General features: G+C 71.2%; 3 protein-coding genes across 3 annotated transcripts; 2 read left to right on the plus strand and 1 right to left on the minus strand.

The window, feature by feature from the left end:
- Positions 1-1819: 1819 nt before the first annotated feature.
- On the minus strand, positions 1820-5015 carry LOC112657284 (basic proline-rich protein-like). The gene is made up of 4 exons (XM_049113000.1): positions 4917-5015; positions 4163-4824; positions 3695-3901; positions 1820-3310 (listed from the first exon to the last, which is right to left on the minus strand). Exons 1-4 carry the CDS (start codon positions 5013-5015, stop codon positions 3226-3228), a joined length of 1053 nt encoding a protein of 350 aa, XP_048968957.1. The 3' UTR covers positions 1820-3225.
- A 277-nt stretch (positions 5016-5292) lies between these two features.
- CRIP1 (cysteine rich protein 1) lies at positions 5293-6702 on the plus strand. Its single transcript, XM_025443257.3, has 5 exons — positions 5293-5464; positions 6105-6199; positions 6290-6347; positions 6424-6470; positions 6575-6702. Exons 1-4 carry the CDS (start codon positions 5425-5427, stop codon positions 6462-6464), a joined length of 234 nt encoding a protein of 77 aa, XP_025299042.1. The 5' UTR covers positions 5293-5424; the 3' UTR covers positions 6465-6470; positions 6575-6702.
- A 1621-nt stretch (positions 6703-8323) lies between these two features.
- TEDC1 (tubulin epsilon and delta complex 1) lies at positions 8324-16209 on the plus strand. Its single transcript, XM_025443241.3, has 8 exons — positions 8324-8505; positions 8579-8675; positions 9063-9265; positions 9489-9644; positions 10774-10872; positions 13266-13352; positions 13705-13872; positions 14621-16209. Exons 1-8 carry the CDS (start codon positions 8362-8364, stop codon positions 14942-14944), a joined length of 1278 nt encoding a protein of 425 aa, XP_025299026.2. The 5' UTR covers positions 8324-8361; the 3' UTR covers positions 14945-16209.
- Positions 16210-16808: the final 599 nt, after the last annotated feature.

The raw sequence follows: 16808 nt of genomic DNA on the forward strand, positions 1-16808 counted from the left end.
GCCCAAGCAGCGTTCCTGTGTCTGGGTCGGCAGGGAAACTGCAGTCACCCCCGCTCCCCACGCAGTCCCGCCTGCGGCTTTGAGGACCCCTCGCCCGCCGGCTCCTCCTGTCTGGTGCCCAGCAGAGGGCGCAGCTTGTCCTTGGCTCCGCAACCGGGCTGGGCTGGGGCCGAAAGCGGGCGGGCGGCGCCGGCCCTGCTGGGCCCTGTGTCCTGCACCCCAGGACCAGCTCCCCGCGTCCCAGCCCTGGCCCACCCTCCGGGCCCCAGGCTCCACGTAGCTGAGCCTGGCTGCGGTGGCCATTGTCCTGGGGGCAGCCAGCCGTGTCCCTGGGGGTGGATCGGCGGGATCCGGTGTCCAGCGATGCCAGGCCGCCCTCCTCCCAGGCGGTCCAATCCGGGGCCCACCGTGGGCCGCAGTGTCTCCTCCCACCTGGCCAGCCTGGGAGTGCAGCCAGAATGTGCAGGGCAGGTGGCCCGCGGGGGGCGGGGGGGGACACGCTGGAACAGGTACCCCCAGGGCAGCCAGGGAGGCTCGGGCGGCCACAGGGCCCTCGGGGAGCTCCGTGGAAGGCCCCCACCTACCGGCTGGGGGAGGCGTCCTGAGCCCCGCCCGCCCGCCCTTGCTGCCGGGTCGGATGGGAAGTGCCTGCCCCTCCCTGAGCGGAGCTGCTGAGGGCACGGCCCGGGCCTCCCTCGGGAGCCTCCAGTGGAAACTATGCGGGGACAGACGGGGTGGGCGGCGGGGACGGCCCCGGGGGAGACGGGCCCCAGGCCTGCCCGGGACACCGCGCGCCCCAGCCCCGGCAGGGAAGGCGCGTCCCACTTCCTGCGGGCGACGATGACGCGCGCCCTGTTTGTTTCCCAGCGGTTGTCACGGAGACCGGGGCGGCGCCACCCTCGGCCTGGCGCGTCGCTAGGCGTGTCGGGAGGACGCCCGAGCCCCTGAGCTACTGGCCGGCGCCTCGGTGGCACCCGCTCCAGGAAGCTCGGGCCAGTCGGGCCCCCCGAGGCCGCAGCCCCTCCGACGGCCGCCAGCCAGCGGGGCGCCCGCAGAGGCCAGCGCACAGCCGCCTCCCCGTGCCAACCGCCCGCTTCACGCCCCGGCCCGCGGTGGGGCTCTGCAGCTTGGGGAGGCCCGGCCCGTGTGGCCCTGGCTGCTGTCCCCAGTCTGCTGTGCAGTCAGCTGTCTGCACCTCCCTCGGCCCCGCCCCCCTGAGGGCCTAGACCCCGGCACGTCCCCCTCCAGGTTCCCCACGGTCCCCCCGCCGCCCCCGTAGCATCACATCCCCCTTTCCCCTGCCCGAGGCTCCCTGAGGACCCCACCCAGCTGAGGCCCCCTCCCGACATTTCTTTAGGACCTGCCTAAGGACCCCGGGTCACAGCCCCTAGCCGTGGTCCCCAGGATCGGTGTCAAGAAGTCAGCAAGCGCCGGTGACCCTGGCTCTGGGCTGCCGGGGGCTGGGCCAGGTGAAGACTGGCAGGGCACCAGGGCCGCAGGTGTAGGCAGCACACTTCCCGGGCCTGGCCGGCTGCCGGGGGTGGGAGGCTCGGGCTCGGGCCCACCACCGAAAGGCTCAGCTGCTGGACTCGTGAGGCCAGAATTTGAGGCAGTTCTGCTTGGGCTTTGTCTCCAGGACATGGATCCTTGGAACGAGGCTTAGCTTCCGTGGGGGACGAGGGTCACCCCAACTGGCCAGACTGGCGCCCATGCAGGGCTGACTGAGGGAGCTCAGGGCTGGCGGTGCCATCCTCTGTGCCACTCCCGCCTCCAGGACAGGAGGAGCGGGGCGGCCCTCTCACGTGGCCCGGGTGAGGCCCAGGTGGTCAGGAGCAGAGTCCTCCTGCGAAGGTGCAGCGCCCCAACCCTTCTCCTGCCTCAGGGCCAAGGAGCGGCCACGGAGGGCCCAGCAGACCCGCTCTGGGGCAGAACCTCAGAGCAGGCCGGGGGTCCCGGGGGACAAGCTGCTGAAAATAGGCCCTGGGAATGTCTGAGCGTCCATGACTCAGCTGGGCCTGGGGAGGGCAGAGGAGTGCACACTGGGGAGGGAGCCAGCAGCTGCCCCGGGGCACTTGGCCCTTGAGCCTTAGGAGGGAGCAACCTGGGCAAGGCAAGGGTGGGGCGGGGGTGTGTGTGGAGGGAAGGGCAAGCGGACTGAGGTCTTGCTTGGTGCACCAGAACCCCGCAGCTGCCTCCCCCAGGTCTCGGGGGTCCTGGGGTACCCCCATGCTGTCCTGGAACAAGGCGGGGCATTCTGGGCACAGAGGCAGCCTGGGGCCAGCAGGCATCTGCGTCCTGGCCGCTTTGTGCCTCCCGCTCGGACACGGCCCCTGTGCCTGCTGGTAGCACCAGGGCGCAAGGTGGGGAGGCCCATGGTGTCCTCCATTGTTCAGGCACCAAATGCCATAGCGCCCTCCAAGGAGCGGGGCCAGGGGGTGGGTGTCTGGGCAGGGCAGATTTGGGTCTTGAACTGGTCCCCTGAGCCAGGTCAGCGCTCTGACCTCCCACAGGTGCGTCCTGAGCCAGGTGAGCTGATGGGAGTAGGAGGCCTTGCACCTGGGGAGGGGGGCAGATCTCCAGGGGAGGCCGTCAGGGCCCGGACTGGTACCCAGCCGAGCCCAAGATGGGGGTGCTCCCGGACATAGAGTCTGGGGGGTGATGGGGACCGCAGCTGCTGAGGGGTTCCAGGCCCCGTGGCCCAGCAAGGTAGGTGGGAAGCTCCGGGGACTTGAGGAGCATGCCAGTCTGTGGCTGATGATTTTCGAGGGTTCCAGGGAGTGTGTGTGTGTGTGTGTGTGTGTGTGTGTCTGAGTGTCTGGAAAAACTGTGCTGTATACCAACTGGAGGGCCAGGCGCACGGCCCTTGGCCCCCTCTGGCATCCTCCCGTCACTCTGCAGTCCCGTGACCATGGCAACGGGGAATAACAGCAAGGCAAGCTAGCAAGAACCTCATCAACCGTTTTCAAAGGGGGGCCTCCCCCATGGTGGGCGCGGTTGGAGTCGCAGTGGGGGAGGCAACCCCGGGGCGCGGTGGGTGGAGAAGCGGACAAGGCTGGCTCATGGCCTCCCCCCGCCCCCGCCTGGAGCCTTAAGTGGGCTGGGGGTGCAGGCTGGGTGGAAACATGGGGAGGCAGCTGGGGTACCCAGACAGACGCACTCATACACGGCTGTGTCCATGGCACCGGGACACACGTGGGCACAGCCTGGCACCCTGTGCGTGGCCCATCATCGGGGCGGGGTGGAGGCAGCCCTGCCCTGGAGCCCCAGGCCTGCAGCCAGCACCCCCGTGCAGGGCAGCCTTCTCAGGAAGCTGCAAGGGGGTACACGTGACATGAGTGGGAGTACGCACGTGGCTGGAGCCCCGTGATCCACTACGAGAGAACCCCCCACACCGTGTCAGCAGTGGTCTGGGGCCTAGGGCCCTTCTGCTGCAGCCCCTGCCCCGATGCTGCACCCCCATGTCTACACTGCTGTCCTCTGCTGTGTCTGTTTCTGAGTGTCCATCTTCCCGCCCTCCACGTCCTGCTCTTCCCCATCTCGGCCTCTCTCCAGCTCCTGGAGCCGGGAGACGGGGAAGTCAGCCCCCCACACCCCCACCCCGTCACCCTGCCTGTCTGCAGCAGCAACAGGCCAGGCCGGGGAGACACCAAGGGGACGGGTGGGGCCGTGGGGGAGGGCGGGCTGGTGGGCTTACCTGCAGAAACCGTGCCGAGGTGCCCCAGCGCCGGCCACAGGGGCAGTGTCCGTGGGTGGGAGTCTGGGGGCTCCGCCAGTGTGTGGTGTGCACCCCTGCTCCTGAGGGCGACAGCCAGCCAGCCACTGAGGGGTTCCCGGATGTGGTGCCAGGCGTGCAGAGTCCAGCTGTGGCTTCAGGAAGGGAGTCGGGGGCGGGGGGGCGGAGCTGGGGGTGAGTAGAGGGCAGAGTGAGGAGCAGGAAGTGAGGCTGTGGGGTCTAGGGTGCCATCCTCATGGGGGGCTGGCCCTGGAGGTGGTCTCCGTGGCCCTTGAACCACAGAAGCTGCCACCCCCACCCCAAGCCAGGCTTGGGGGGGCAGAGGCCAGGCGGGTGGGGGCCGGGGGTGGGGGCGCCCATGGTTTCCCTCCCGTCCCCCAGTGACAGCCAAGGGGCCTATGATGGGTCAGTGGGCAAAGCCGCAGTCACCGTGTGCTCTGTGGGGAGGCAGGCGCCCCTGGGTCCTGTTCGAGGATGGTCTCCAGCACCTTCCATGAAGATGCGGCCTGGAGAGGCCCAGGGCCTGTTTTGTTTTGAGAGACGGGTGTGTCCAGGGTAGCCAGAGGGAGGGACCCGTGGAGGAAGGGCAGGAGGGGCAGACTGGCTGGGGTCCGGGCAGAGAGTGACCCCGAAGCCCCGGATGGTGCTGCTGCGGCCGGAGGTGAAGGGTCCACAGAGCCCCCGAGGGAGGGCGCCGCTCCCCAGCAGCTAGAGAGGGAGGTGGAGAGGCTGCCAGTGACCCGGAGGGAGGACAGGGCAGGGATTCCCGCAGGCCAGGCCCCCGCCCAGGCCGGGGCTACAAGGCGGACAGGAGCCCGCGCCCCTGGGCGCTCCCACCCCGGGTGCGTGGAGGCTGCCGGCTCCACCCGGCGCCAGCCCCCACTTTCCCTGGGCGGCGGCCCTGCACTGCCCCCGCCGTGCTCACTCGTGCGCTTCCCACAGAGATAAGGAGCCCCTCCCTGGACGAGATGCCCTGGGCACGGCTGGTCGCGCCTTCCCTGACAAAGCCGGGCCGCACAGATCGCGGTGACACCGACGCAGGGGACGCCCCGACTTGGAGCCCCCTCGTCCAGGTCCCCCGGGCTGCTGTCCTGTGGTCTCGCGGGCAGCGGCGGGGCAGGGGGGGGGGGGTCCAGGCTCCAGGAGTGAGGAGGCCGGAGGCGAGGTCTTGGAGCGGCGGCACCAGGCTGAGATGCCCCGGCAGCTTGTCCCCGACCCTCTGCGGGACACGGGCGGTGCGGTGCGGAGGAGCGAGCCCACGCCGGTTTGCAGGGATTTGCATTTTAGCGGTGACTCGGCCCCTCCCTGGCTCCCAAGCATCCGGGGGCTCGGGCTGGGAGCGCCTTCCCGACCTGGGGAGCCCTCTCCCTAGACCCCTGCAGCCCCCGGAGCAGCCGCCCCCTCGGTGCATCTCCAAGGACCCCCGCGCGCCCCCGGGCGCCCCCCCCGCCCCCCGTCGGCTGGCCCGGGTGCTGCCCGGAGGCGGGGGTGGACCGATGACCTTTCCTAGCTGCTTGGCCTGGAACCAGGCCCTCGGGTCCAGGTCCTCGACTCGGGGGCGGGGCGCGAGGGGGCGGGTCTCGAAGGGGCGGGGCCTTGGGGTCGCTGAAAGGCGCGCGCCCGGCCGCACCCACCCAGTCCCGCTCTCCCGTCCGCTCCTGCCCTGACGTGCGCGCCGGACCCGAGCCGCTATGCCTAAGTGCCCCAAGTGCGACAAGGAGGTGTACTTCGGTGAGCGCCCCCCGCCCCCTCCCAGCCCGGGCCCCTCCAGGGCCGAGCGGGCGGGTCTCCCTGGAGGGCGGGCGCGCCCGGGACCCTGGGGCAGCGAGCCGCCGGCCGCCGGGCTGTGCGGGGGGACCCGGCGTCGGAGCCCCCCTGCCCCCGCCCCGCTGTGTCCCCCCTCGGTCCTGCTGCTCCTCCCTGGCCCTGGTCACCCCGTTCCCTGCCGTCCCCCCGCGGCGCGCCCTGGGTGGGGACCGCGCTCGAGCCGCCCCTCCCATCGCTAAGTAGAAGCAGACGCGGAAACCGGCGCTCGGGGCGCGATCCCGGGTGCCGCCTCCCCGCCCCGCGCCCCGGGGTCCACCCCGGAGGGAGGAAGTGGGAAGTGTCTTCCCCGCCTCCGCCCCAGAGAAGGGCGCCCCGCAGGCCCCACCCCTCCGGCCTGCAGCTCAGCCAGGCCCCCAGCCCTGGCCCCCCAGCGCCCCCTCTTAGCTTGCCCTGGGGACTGGAGGTGCCCCTCCCTACTCCTGGGCACAAGGGCCAGCTGGGACCCTGGGCGGCCGTGGGTGGGAGCAGGGCAGGTGGAGGAGGCTGGTGTGCCCTGTGACCCCGTAGCAGGGCCTCACCCTGGGGGGTGTCTGTGCCTCTGCAGCTGAGCGGGTGACCTCTCTGGGGAAGGACTGGCATCGGCCTTGCCTGAAGTGTGAGAAATGTGGAAAGACGCTGACGTCAGGGGGCCACGCCGAGGTAGGTGGGGCGCGCAGGTGGGTGTGCAGGGCGGCAGGGGCTCAGGGCTGGGCGAGGGCCCACAGCCCCTCATGGCCCTTCTCTTTGCAGCATGAAGGCAAGCCCTACTGCAACCACCCCTGCTACTCCGCCATGTTCGGGCCTAAAGGTACGCTTCTCGGGGCCCCTGACCTGCCCCCCCAGCCCCTGGCTCCCCCTAACCTGCCTACTCTTTTTTTCTGCAGGCTTTGGGCGGGGTGGAGCCGAGAGTCACACTTTCAAGTAAACCCAGGTACACCCCCACGTCCCCAGCCTGGCGGATGTGGCCCCCGCTCCTAAGCGAGCTCCGAGGCTCGCTGGGCCCGCTCTCACCTGTCTCCGTGTCTCTCTGCACAGGTCATGGAAAGGCCATCCCTGGCTGCCCACCGGGCCACACCCTTCCAGGCTGATGGCAGGCCTCATCCCCTGGCACCCGGGGCTCCCCTGTAGACTCTCGTGCCCTCAATAAAGCTGAATGCTCAGAAGCCCTGCCTGTGTGTGCTGAGGAGGTGTGTGTGGGGGGGAGGCTGCAGCTGGCCCCTGTGACCCCAGGCCCTGCCAGGGACACTAGCTCTTCCTGCTGCGGCCAGCCTTGCTGCCCCCTGCCCTGGTGGCTGCTGTGCTGGGGACCGCCGCAGGCCGAAGCTTCCTCCACGGGGCAGGCGGCTGTGTGCCTAGAAGGCCCCACGGCGGCTCGGCTGTCCAGCGCCCGGACCCGCAGAGCTTCTGGGATGGGGCCGAGGGAGCGCCCACACTTCAGTGGCAACATGAGGCCTCCAGCCGGTGGGCGGTGGCCACAGGGTGCATCTGCTGTGCTCACACAGTTCCGGTTTTTGAGAAGCTCTGGGGGAGTTGGGCTGGGGAGTCCCTGCGTGCTCTCCCCGCTTCCTGCCGCACCCTGTCCCCATTACCCACCCGCCCCGTGTGCCAGGCGGGCCACGTACCCGTGGGGGTATCGCCTGGACACTACCACCGCTGTCCCCCACAGCTCTCCACTCCGAGGCCCAAGCGGCCGCCGGCCACCAGATGGGGAATTTGAGGACTGGCTGGGCAGTGCGTAGTTGGGGGATTTCTGGAAACTCCCCTGTCAGTTCTGGGGGCACCTGCAGGCTGGGCCACACTGGAGCCTCCCCATTCCCCGCCCCCTCCCAGCCAGTCGGACTCGGGCCCTGGCAGAGGGCCACCCCTCCTGGGCCTTGGCCCTACCCCAGGGTTTTGCCCGTGGCCGTGGAGGCCTGAGCTGGACAGTGTCGGGAGGTTTCAAGGGCCAGCTGTAGGGTGGCTCACAGAGCCTAGGCGGTGGAGCCAGAGCACGTCTGGGGGGACGGGGTAGGAGGGAACAGACGGTGCTAAGGCGAGGCAGGGTTTCTCAGGGGACAGCGGGGCAGGGGCCGGGGCGGGGGACTTGGAGATTCAGCGGTGGCTCCCGCCTCCTGCGGGTTCAGGGGCTCACAGCCAGGTGGGGCGGATGCAGGATGAGGGCTGAGCCTCCACGCCTGTGGCCGGAGGGCGGCCCAGCAGCGCAGGACACGGGTGGGGGGGAAGAGCCTCCCACGGGAAGCCGCAGAGAGGAGCCGCGGAGCCGCGCGGCGGGGCCAGGGTGTGCTCGTTGTCCCGACGGCCGCAGGGCGCTGCACCCCCGCCCGTGGGCAGGGCGGCCAGCCGGAGGGGGGCGCGGGCGGGGCGGGCGCGGGGGGTCACGCCCGTGCCCACGCGTACCGCAGGCAGCCCGCCGGCTCCCCAGGCCCGGGCGCCGTCCGAGACACCGGAGACGCGGCTGCCCCCCGCCCCGCCCCGCCCCGCCCCGCGGCGTCGGTGCGCACGGCCGGACCCGGGCAGGGGCAGGGGCAGGGGCGGGGCGGGGCGGGGCGGGCGAGCAGGGCGGCCGGGGTGCGCGGGGGCCTCGGGGGCCTCGGGGCCCGGCCCCGCCGCGCTGCGCTCCCGGGCGCTGGCCCTGCGGGCGCCGCTTGGGGCGGGCGGGGCCGTGGCCGCCTCCGGGCTGCAGGGGGCGGGCCCCGCGGAGCCGCCGACGCGCATTGGCCGCTGCGGCGCAGGAAGCGCGTCCGCCGGGGGCCGCGGGCGCTGGGGGCGTGTCCGGGCCGCGCCGCACCGCCCGCCTCGGACGCCGGGACCGCGAGGGCGACATGGGGCGGCGGCGCCGGGCGGAGCAGGAGCGGGCGGGCGCGGCCGGGGCCCTGCCGGACGCCATCGCCGCGCTCAGCCGGACGCTGCCCGCCGGGCCCAGCCCCGAGACCTTCCGCCGCGCCAAGTTCGACCGTCCGGAGGCGGTGAGGCCCGCGGCGGGGCTGGGGGAGGCGGGGCGGCGGCGGCCACGCTGACCGCCGCCCTCTGATCGCTCAGGCCCCGCCGCTCTGGCGGATGCTCTTCCTCGCGCTCTCGCCGCTGCCGGGCGACTGCGCCCCTGCGCCCCGGGCCCCGCCGGCGCCCCCGGCCCTGGGTAAGCCCCGCCCACCGCGAGCCCCGCCCACCGCGAGCCCCGCCCACCGCGAGCCCCGCCCACCGCGAGCCCCGCCCCCGCAGGAAGCCGCGCCCCGCAGCCCTGGCCCTGCCCACTCGCCGCGGGGGCCTCCGGCTCCTGTGGCCCCGCCCCCCGGTAAGCCCCGCCCCGCGGCTCTGGCCCCGCCCACCCGGCCACGGCCCCGCTCGGCGAGGCCCCGCCCCCTCGTGAGCCCCGCCCCCGAGCCCCGGCGCCCCTCTGCCCCGCCCCCAGTGCCCTGCTGACCCCTGCGACCCGGGCCTCCGCTTGGTGGCCGTGCGGGGCCCCGGAGGCCCGGGCGGGGCGGTGCCCACTGGGCGCCCCCTGAGCAGCCGGGCCCCTTCCCAGAGGCCCAAGTCCGCCTGGTGAAGAGGGCGCTGCGCTCCCAGGGCTACCCCCGGCGGGCGCTGGCACAGCTCCCCGAGGACGGCGCCCGGGGCAGCCGCGAGCTCCTGCTGGCCCTCGCCTGGCTCCTGGCCCGCGGGCCCCTGCTCGAGCGGCTGCTGGGCCGGACACGCGTGCGGCTGGGCGACGAGGTAGCCCTGTGCCAGGTGCGTGTGGGGTGAGCGGGCATCGGGCGGCCTGGGCCAGCCCTCGGGGCCGCCCTGGGCGTCGGCGGGGCCACCCCTGCGCCGGCCTCCTGCCCTCCCCCCTTCCGGGCAGCCCCGGGGGCCCACGGCTTTCACTCGGGGTGGGGGGGCGTCTTTTCTCTGTCTCCCTCGGGGTCTCCGCAGGGGGTGGGGGAGCAGGGCGTGACCCCCGTTCCCTCTCCAGGGCGAAGCCCCGGCCAGTCCTGGCCCGCCCGCGGCCTGCGGGGGTGCAGATGGCCCTGTGGACATACGCCACTTGCAGTGGTTGATGGGAAAGCTGCGGCTGCAGTGGCGAAACCTGATGACCAGTCAGCAGGAGCAGTGTGCCCTCCTGGGCAAGGTATTGGGGCTTGAGGGTTGTCCCCGGGGCCCGCGGCCTCTCTCTGCCCGAGGCCTGTCCACCCAGGAGCCCGGGTGTGCCCTGCAGTGGCCCGGATCCTGAGCCCCGGGCTCCAGGTGGTCCAGGGGAGTCCAGGGCAGGTGGACCTGGGCATCGCTGGGACAGGGAGCCATGGGTTGGGGAGCCTGTTCCTGGAAGTCGTCAGGGGCCTCAGGCTCCGTCTCTGAGCAGAATGATCTCTGGGCCCTGGGGGAGCCGCAGCTGCCTTGGTGTTTTTCCGGGAGGAAGGTACCCCCTCCTACCACATCCTGGGTGCTCGTGGGCAGTGGGCAGCTTCTGTAGGGTTCCTAGAGGCTGGTAAGGCTCCGTGATGGGGGCACAGGTCACCCTTACAGGCCCACTGCAGCTAGGCTCAGAGGACACTGGGCAGGGATGCTCAGACTCCCACTCCCACCACTGTGGGCCCCGCCACCCAGCATCCCTGCACCCCTGTATCCCTGCACCTCTGTACCCTTGCACCCCACACCCCTGTATCCCTGCATCTTTGTATGCATGCACCCTGCACCCCTGCACCCTTAAACCCCTATATCCCTGCACTCCTGTGCCCCTGCACCCTGCACCCCTGCAGAGAGCCTTTTGCTCCCTCAGCCCTTCTTAGAACCTGTCTCTTGCTTGGCCTGGGCTCCAGTTGCTCCTCCTGCGTGGCCATGGCCACTCATTAACCTCCGTGATGCCTTCAGGCCTCACCTTGCCGAGAAGCTTCCCTGCCTCCCAGACCCAAATGGTCACTCTGTGTCCCTGCTGTTGGCTCCACCGGACCATGTAGCCTGTCCAGAGGCTGTTTCTCCCCCCACGTAGACCTGGCACTCAGTGAACTTAGGGAGAAGCAGGGGTGCCCCATTCGATTCCCACCATGCCCCTGGGAACTGGGTGGGACAGGGAGGCTACAGGGGGACTGTCCAGCGCCCCTCCCACTGCAGGGGTCTCTGGGAGGGCCCTGGGCCAGCACCCCCGCAGTGCTGACTGCTCTCTGAGCCTGACCCTGGCCTGCCCTGGACCACCTTGGCAAGGCGAGGCCCATTTCCTTGCTTCCTCCTGCTCAGCCTGGGGTTGGCACTGCCTGTTTCAGATCCACTCGTATACCCGTGGCTGCCACAGTGACCGAAGCCTCGGCCACCTGTCTGTTGCTGAGACCGAGATGCTCAGGGACCCGGAGGGAGGCCGGCAGGTGAGGGCTGGTGTGGGTCCCCCTCCTGTCTGAGCCAGGTGTGTGTCGGTGCCGTAGGACTGCAGAGACCAGAGGTAGTGGGGTTGAGGTGGGCGGGGGGCTGCGAAGGAGGACCCAGCCGACCCGCTTTGATCTCTGGGTGATTGCCCAACTCACCATCTTGCTGATGTGGGGGACAGGCACGTCCAGAGGGCCTCCCCTGGCACCCTAGACCAGGATGCAGACCGGCTGTTGTGTGTGCCTGTGGCTGGGCATGGTTAGGGCCCCAGGGGCACAGGTGTCTAGGCTGGACTGGCAGCTGGGGGAGGGGGCCCTTTGGAATTAAGGAAGACTGCTTGAGGGTCAAGGTCACGATGGCGGTGCCTGGAGCCCGAGCAGGGGTCATCTGGCGATGGAGGTGGTGGGCAGAGGGCTGGTCTAGCATGGCCCGACTTTGCTGACTTTCGTTTCGGTGGCCCCCGATCTGTCATGATTGTTTCCTTCCCTTGGGCTGGCACGGCCAGGGTGTCCTGGGCCAGGCCCAGGGCTGGCTGTCACTTGAGGGCTGGACTCTGGCTCGTCCAGAGTGTGAGGCTGGCACCATGCAGCCTGGGGGGCACTTGGCCAGGCAGGAGGGCTGAGGCTCAGGGCTGGTGCGGCCGCTCTTTCCAGGCCCAGCAGATCCCAGCCTTGGAGTCACGTGCTCCCAGAAGGTCCTGTATCCCGTTAGTGGGGTTGGGGTGGCCACCTGGGGGTGCCTGCCAGGCCCGCATCCCTGGCCAATACCTGGCTGGCCCCGTTCAGGCAGGGCTGCACTTGTCCCTGGCCGTGCGGAGGCAGTAGTATCTCGGCGACCCGAGGTGCCCTTTTACGGGTGACTCAGCGAGGCCGGGCCTCCTGCCCCTGGGGGCCCCGGCCTGCATGCCCCCCCTCCTGTCTGACGCTGGGGCGTGTTGCAGCTGCAGGACCGCAGGTGGCGTGGGGTGGATGGGGGTCACGATCGGTTTCCTTCCCAGCGTCTCTGGAGGGCGAGTGGCAGAAACCTGGGCCAGTGTACCGAAAGGACCTGCACTCCTGGGATGGGTCCCAGAAGCTTCTGGAGAGATCTGTGGTTGCTGTGGGTGGCCAGGCGTGCCACAGAGCAGCTGGGCAGCACGCGTGCTTGGCTCCGGGCTGGGCCTGCAGCCCTCTCGCGTCCCCGTGCCTGGCCACAGCAGCGGGCTGCAGCGGGGGGAGGGGGGGACTCCAGCACCGGGCCGGAGGTGGGGGGCAGCGGGGACTCATTGCGCCTTCCTGTTGTGCCTGCCCCCCTTTCCCTAGCCTGGGAGGTGGGGAGCCCCCGCGGACTGTTCTCGGAAACCACAGAACTGAGCTCGCCTGCGCGCACGTGGTCTGCAGGGCGCTCCTCTCAGCCTCCGGGGCTGTGCTCCGCTAGGCCCCCCCGCTGGAGGGGCAGGGGGCGAGGCTGTCCCCATCTGGCCCCTGGAGCCCCAGGTTCCGGCTGTAGGAAGTGGACTCCTGGTTGCCTGCTGGCCGTCTGCTGCGGAGCGGGGGCAGAGCAGGGGCCCCTCCGGGTGGGGAGACCCGGGCCCCACCCCGGGCCGGTGTGTAGGGCGTGTGCCCCGAACCTTCCCGCCGGCGGCGTGGCAGAGCTCTTCGCTGGCCGCTGTGCTCTGGCCCCTCGTCCTGGCCGCACAGCGCGCCGCTGGGTTCCCAGGAAGCCCGGCAGGTCTGCCTTCTAGAAGGAGCTGTGGGTGCCGCCCTGGCGGGTGTGCTGTGTTCAGAGGAGCCACAGCAGGTGCAGGCCTGTGGCTTCCTGGTGGGGGTGGCGGGGCGTGCTGGGGCCCGGACGGGGCTCGAGGAGGCCTGACTGCGCCTCCCCAGTGACCAGTGGGCCCCCCAGTGTGGGACTCCTGACCCCCGCCAAGCTCCTGGAGGCCGAGGCCGGGGCAGGCACTCCGCGAGCGGCAGCAGCCCTGGGGCCCGTGGCCGTCTGTGGGTCCACCTGTTTGTGTGGGGGGCGCAGGTTCGGGGTGTGCGACCCGGCCTCCCTGCCGCTGGGGTTCCCAGGTTGCCCAGGAGGGGTTCCCTCTCCCGAGAGCCCGGCAGGCTCCCCGTTCTGGGCTCCCTCACCTGCCCGCCGTCTCGGGCTGCGGCCCCCAGTGAGGGTTGTGGGGCAGAGGTCCTGAGTCCAAGGTGCTTGATGTCCGCTCCTGACTCCGTGGGGACCGTGGGCGTGTCGGCCCGGTCGCGTCTGGAGGTGGGGCTGCCCTGCCTTGCCTGCCCGGAGATGGCCAGGCCGGCAGTGGCGGCGGTGACGGGCTTGCGGGCCAGAGGGACGGGCGTCGGCGCTGGGGCTCCCCGGTGGGCAGGTGGGGCTCTGACCTGGCCGCGCTGTGTGCTTTGCCTTGCAGCTGCTCCGGAGGCTGGAGAGTGAGAACGCGCGCCTGGAGGCTGCCCTGGCGTGGCGGCGCCGGGAGCTGGTCTTCTGGCAGTGGATGGTACGACGGGGCCCCCCAGCCTTGAGTGCAGCCAGCAGCCCTGGGGGCACCTCCATACTGCCCAGACGGGAAGGGGCGTCGGGGGCGGGGGGCGCATACACACCCGGCCATGAAGCCAGCTTCAGACCCGGGGCCCTCTCCAGGACTCTGTCCCGTCCCCGTTGCTGCCCAGCTCCCCGGGAGCCCCAACTTCTCAGCATCCAGCCTGCCCTGGCCTCTGGCCTGCTGGGGTGACAGGTAGCTGTCCACCCACGGCGGTGGGCGCCGGCCCCATGGGCTGAGGGGCTGGGCCTGTGGTTAGGAGCCCTGGGCTCGCTGCCTGCCTCTTACAGGGTGGGGTCTCTCTCTGCAGGACACCGTCCTGGGGGCCTGCCCCCTGGAGGCTGCACAGCCCCCGTTTCTGCCCAGGATCCCCGAGTCGGGGGCTAACCAGTTGGAGATGGTGGCTCAGCAGCTGCAGGCCCTGCACGAGGAGCTGCAGGGAGCCGTGGAGCCCCGGCGGGCGGCCTGGGAGGCCAGGGTGAGGGGGCGCTGACGCAGGGACTGCGCTCTGTCCCCACGTAGCCCCTCCCAGCCCCCCAGCCCCGCCCTGCTCCCCGGGAGCCACCCCAGTTGCCTCGCCTTTTCTGAGGCATCTTGAAGTAACTTGCAGGCAGGGTTTTCCCTAAAGTCTTCAGGACCCCGTGAAGCGGGGGTGTTCCCAGCAGCCTGCGGCCCCTCCCGTCCGTGGTGGTGACCCCTGGAGCGTGTTTGATGTTTGCAGGCGTTTCTCCCAAGCTGCCTGCAGCGGAGCCCGCTGAGGGCCAGGGTCAGGGCCACGACTGGGGACACAGCCTCTTCTCACTCCCCCGCCCCTGGGCTGGGCTTGCCTGGAGCACCAGTGCTGGGCAGGCGCTGTCCCCCTCCTGGGAGCCCTGGGAAGGCAGTGGGTGTGGGAGGCCGAGCCTGACCCCGGCACGGTGGGTGGGGGTGGGGGTAGGTGGCTGGAGGGTTGGCCCTCGGCTCTGAACAGGCCCCGGGGGACCTGGTGAGCTGGCTGGCCTGCCGCTGGGCGGTGCTGCAGTCCGCTGGGTGCTCGGGTGCTGGCCGTGTCCCGGGCCCACTGCTGGCTCAGGGCTCAGGTGCTCGGGGAGGGTGATGTACAGGCTGGACAGCCAGCACCGGGGTTGGCCCCTTCCCCGGGGAGGAGTGGGATCTGGGCCTGCAGCCTGTGTCCTGGCCAGGGGGCGGCTGCCCCTGGCTCACGAGCCGCCTTGTCCCCAACGCAGGTTGGAGGCTCGGGGTCCGAGTGGAGCGCTCTGCAGCGGGCCACCCAGGAGGCCGTGGGACAGGAGCTGGCGGCGCTTCGGCGGGCCTGGGAGGAAGGTGGGGCCCCGGCCCAGCCCCACGGACCCTGCCGGCTGGTGAAGAGTGATGCCAGAGCCTCGGGGGGCCCGGGGCTGCGGGCTGCCGAGGTGATTGGGGCACTGCGCAGCCGGGAGGCCTGCCTGGAGGCGGTGCTGCGCCAGCTGCAGAGCCACTGTCGGCAGGAGCTGGCCCAGTTGGCGGCGGCCCTGCCCGGCCTCATCTGGATCCTGCCGCCTGGTCATTGAGGGGCTGCGGGTGGCCCTCCTCCAGGGAGAGGCCTCCAGGGGGGCCGGGCCCCGGGAACGAGGCAGACACAGAGCCCGTGGCTGTCCTCACCGGGCACAGCCCAGCCTCCTGGGTGGCGATACTGGGGCAGGATGACAGGCCCAGCGAGGTGTCCGTGGGCATTCAGGACCAAGAGAGTACGCACAACTGGGTTGTAGAGGCCTCCCTGCAGGGGCGAGGCCCTGTCCTGCCCCCCCCCGCCCCCCTTCCAGGTTGCCGTCTGGGCGGGGCTGGGTCTGCTCAGGCCTGGGGGAAGGGGCCCCTGGGTGTCAGGCATCAGGGTCGCCGGTGCCCCTCACGCACTGCATCTGGGCCCCCACCGCATGCCCCGCCTCGTTGGGCCTGGTGTGTTCGTGTGTTGGGCAGGGACGCTGGCTGGGAGCCTGGGGTGGGGGCTCTGTTCCTTTCCTGGGGGCGGTGCTGGGGGTGAGGGGGAGGCCACTGTGGACAGAGGGGGCTTTGTTCGTGAGTCCGATGGGGGAGCGGGGCTCGGCCCTGACAAAGAGCCATCTGTGTCTGGGGGACGTGCCCCCAGCGCGCCGGAACAGGCCCCCTCCATCGCAGGGGCCTCAGCCTGTCGGCACCCCTCACCCAGCAGGCGCAGACGGCCTCATCCTGCCTCCCACCAGGCTCCCCTTGGCCCGGGGCAGCTGAACCCCAGCCTGCTGCTGCCAGCCGGTTCAGGCCCGGGGACACTTCCAGAGCCTGAGTCCCCAGCAGAACATCCTCGGCTTTTCCTGCTGCTCATGCTTGGGGCGCTGGGCTGGGCCAGCCTGGTCCCCACCCCCATCCTGGGGGACACGCCGGGGCTCCCTCTGTGCTGTCACGCCAGGCAGACTGGTCAGAAGCACGGGCCGGACCAGGCAGTGGCCGGCAGGTTCCCCCTTCAGGAGAGCCTCTGGGCCTGCGCCCCAGCTTCCTGGCCCGGGGTCCCTCCCTCCAGCCACAGGCCCCCCCGCTCCTCCTCGGGGCTCCAGCTGTAGGCCAGGCACACGGGCCTTGACCCTCCGCCTGCCCTGCCCTCAGCCATCACGACCACCGGGTGGGACCCTTCGCGTCTCAGAAACGAGTCCACTCAGAACTGCCCGCCTTGGAGGACCGTGTCCGAGCCAGGCCGCCCCTGGCCCCTGAAGCTTGGCTTTTACAGGCCCAAGGAAGCTCGGTCTTACGGAGCTGTCACTTCTCAGACCGGTCTGTAGGTCCAATACAGCCCCACTGAAAACCCCGAGTGTGTCTGTGATGTCCGTGAGAGGTACTCGGGGAGGGGCGGCCCCGGGCGGCCAAGGCCGGGGGAAGCTGCCCGGGAGCAGGTGCGCTCTGCTGGGCTCCTACGGGTGCCGCCGTAAGCACGCACCTGGTGGCTGGGGAAGCGCGGCCCGGCGGCCCGGCCGTAGGCGGGCAGGGGTGCGGGGCCGTCGGCGATGTCCATCTCCCACAGGCGGCCCCTGTGACGCTCCTCTGCCTCCCCTGCAGCCCCAGGCTGGTCGGTGACAGTCCTGAGATGCACATGATGCGACCGGCCCACAGGTGGAGGCCGGGCCCCCCACCTCCGAGGTGCCAGGCGCAGGCGCAGGCGCAGGCGCAGGCGCAGGCTGACGGAGCTCATGTGCACGCTACGGGCCGGCCCGGCCAGCGAGGGGCAGTGGGGGCTGCTCTGGGCAGGCAGGTGTCTGAGGGTGGCTCAGCGGGGCAAGGACACCACGCTCCACTGGCCACCACCGACGCCAGAAGCCTGCTTCTCTGAAGACTCCATCTTACGGACAAGGGAGGATGAGGCAGCCTAGAATCCCTTCGTGACACTTGTGACCTGCGGAGACTTGGCGT

This window comes from Canis lupus, chromosome 8 (assembly GCF_003254725.2).
Source record: "Canis lupus dingo isolate Sandy chromosome 8, ASM325472v2, whole genome shotgun sequence".
Classification (NCBI taxonomy): domain Eukaryota; kingdom Metazoa; phylum Chordata; class Mammalia; order Carnivora; family Canidae; genus Canis; species Canis lupus.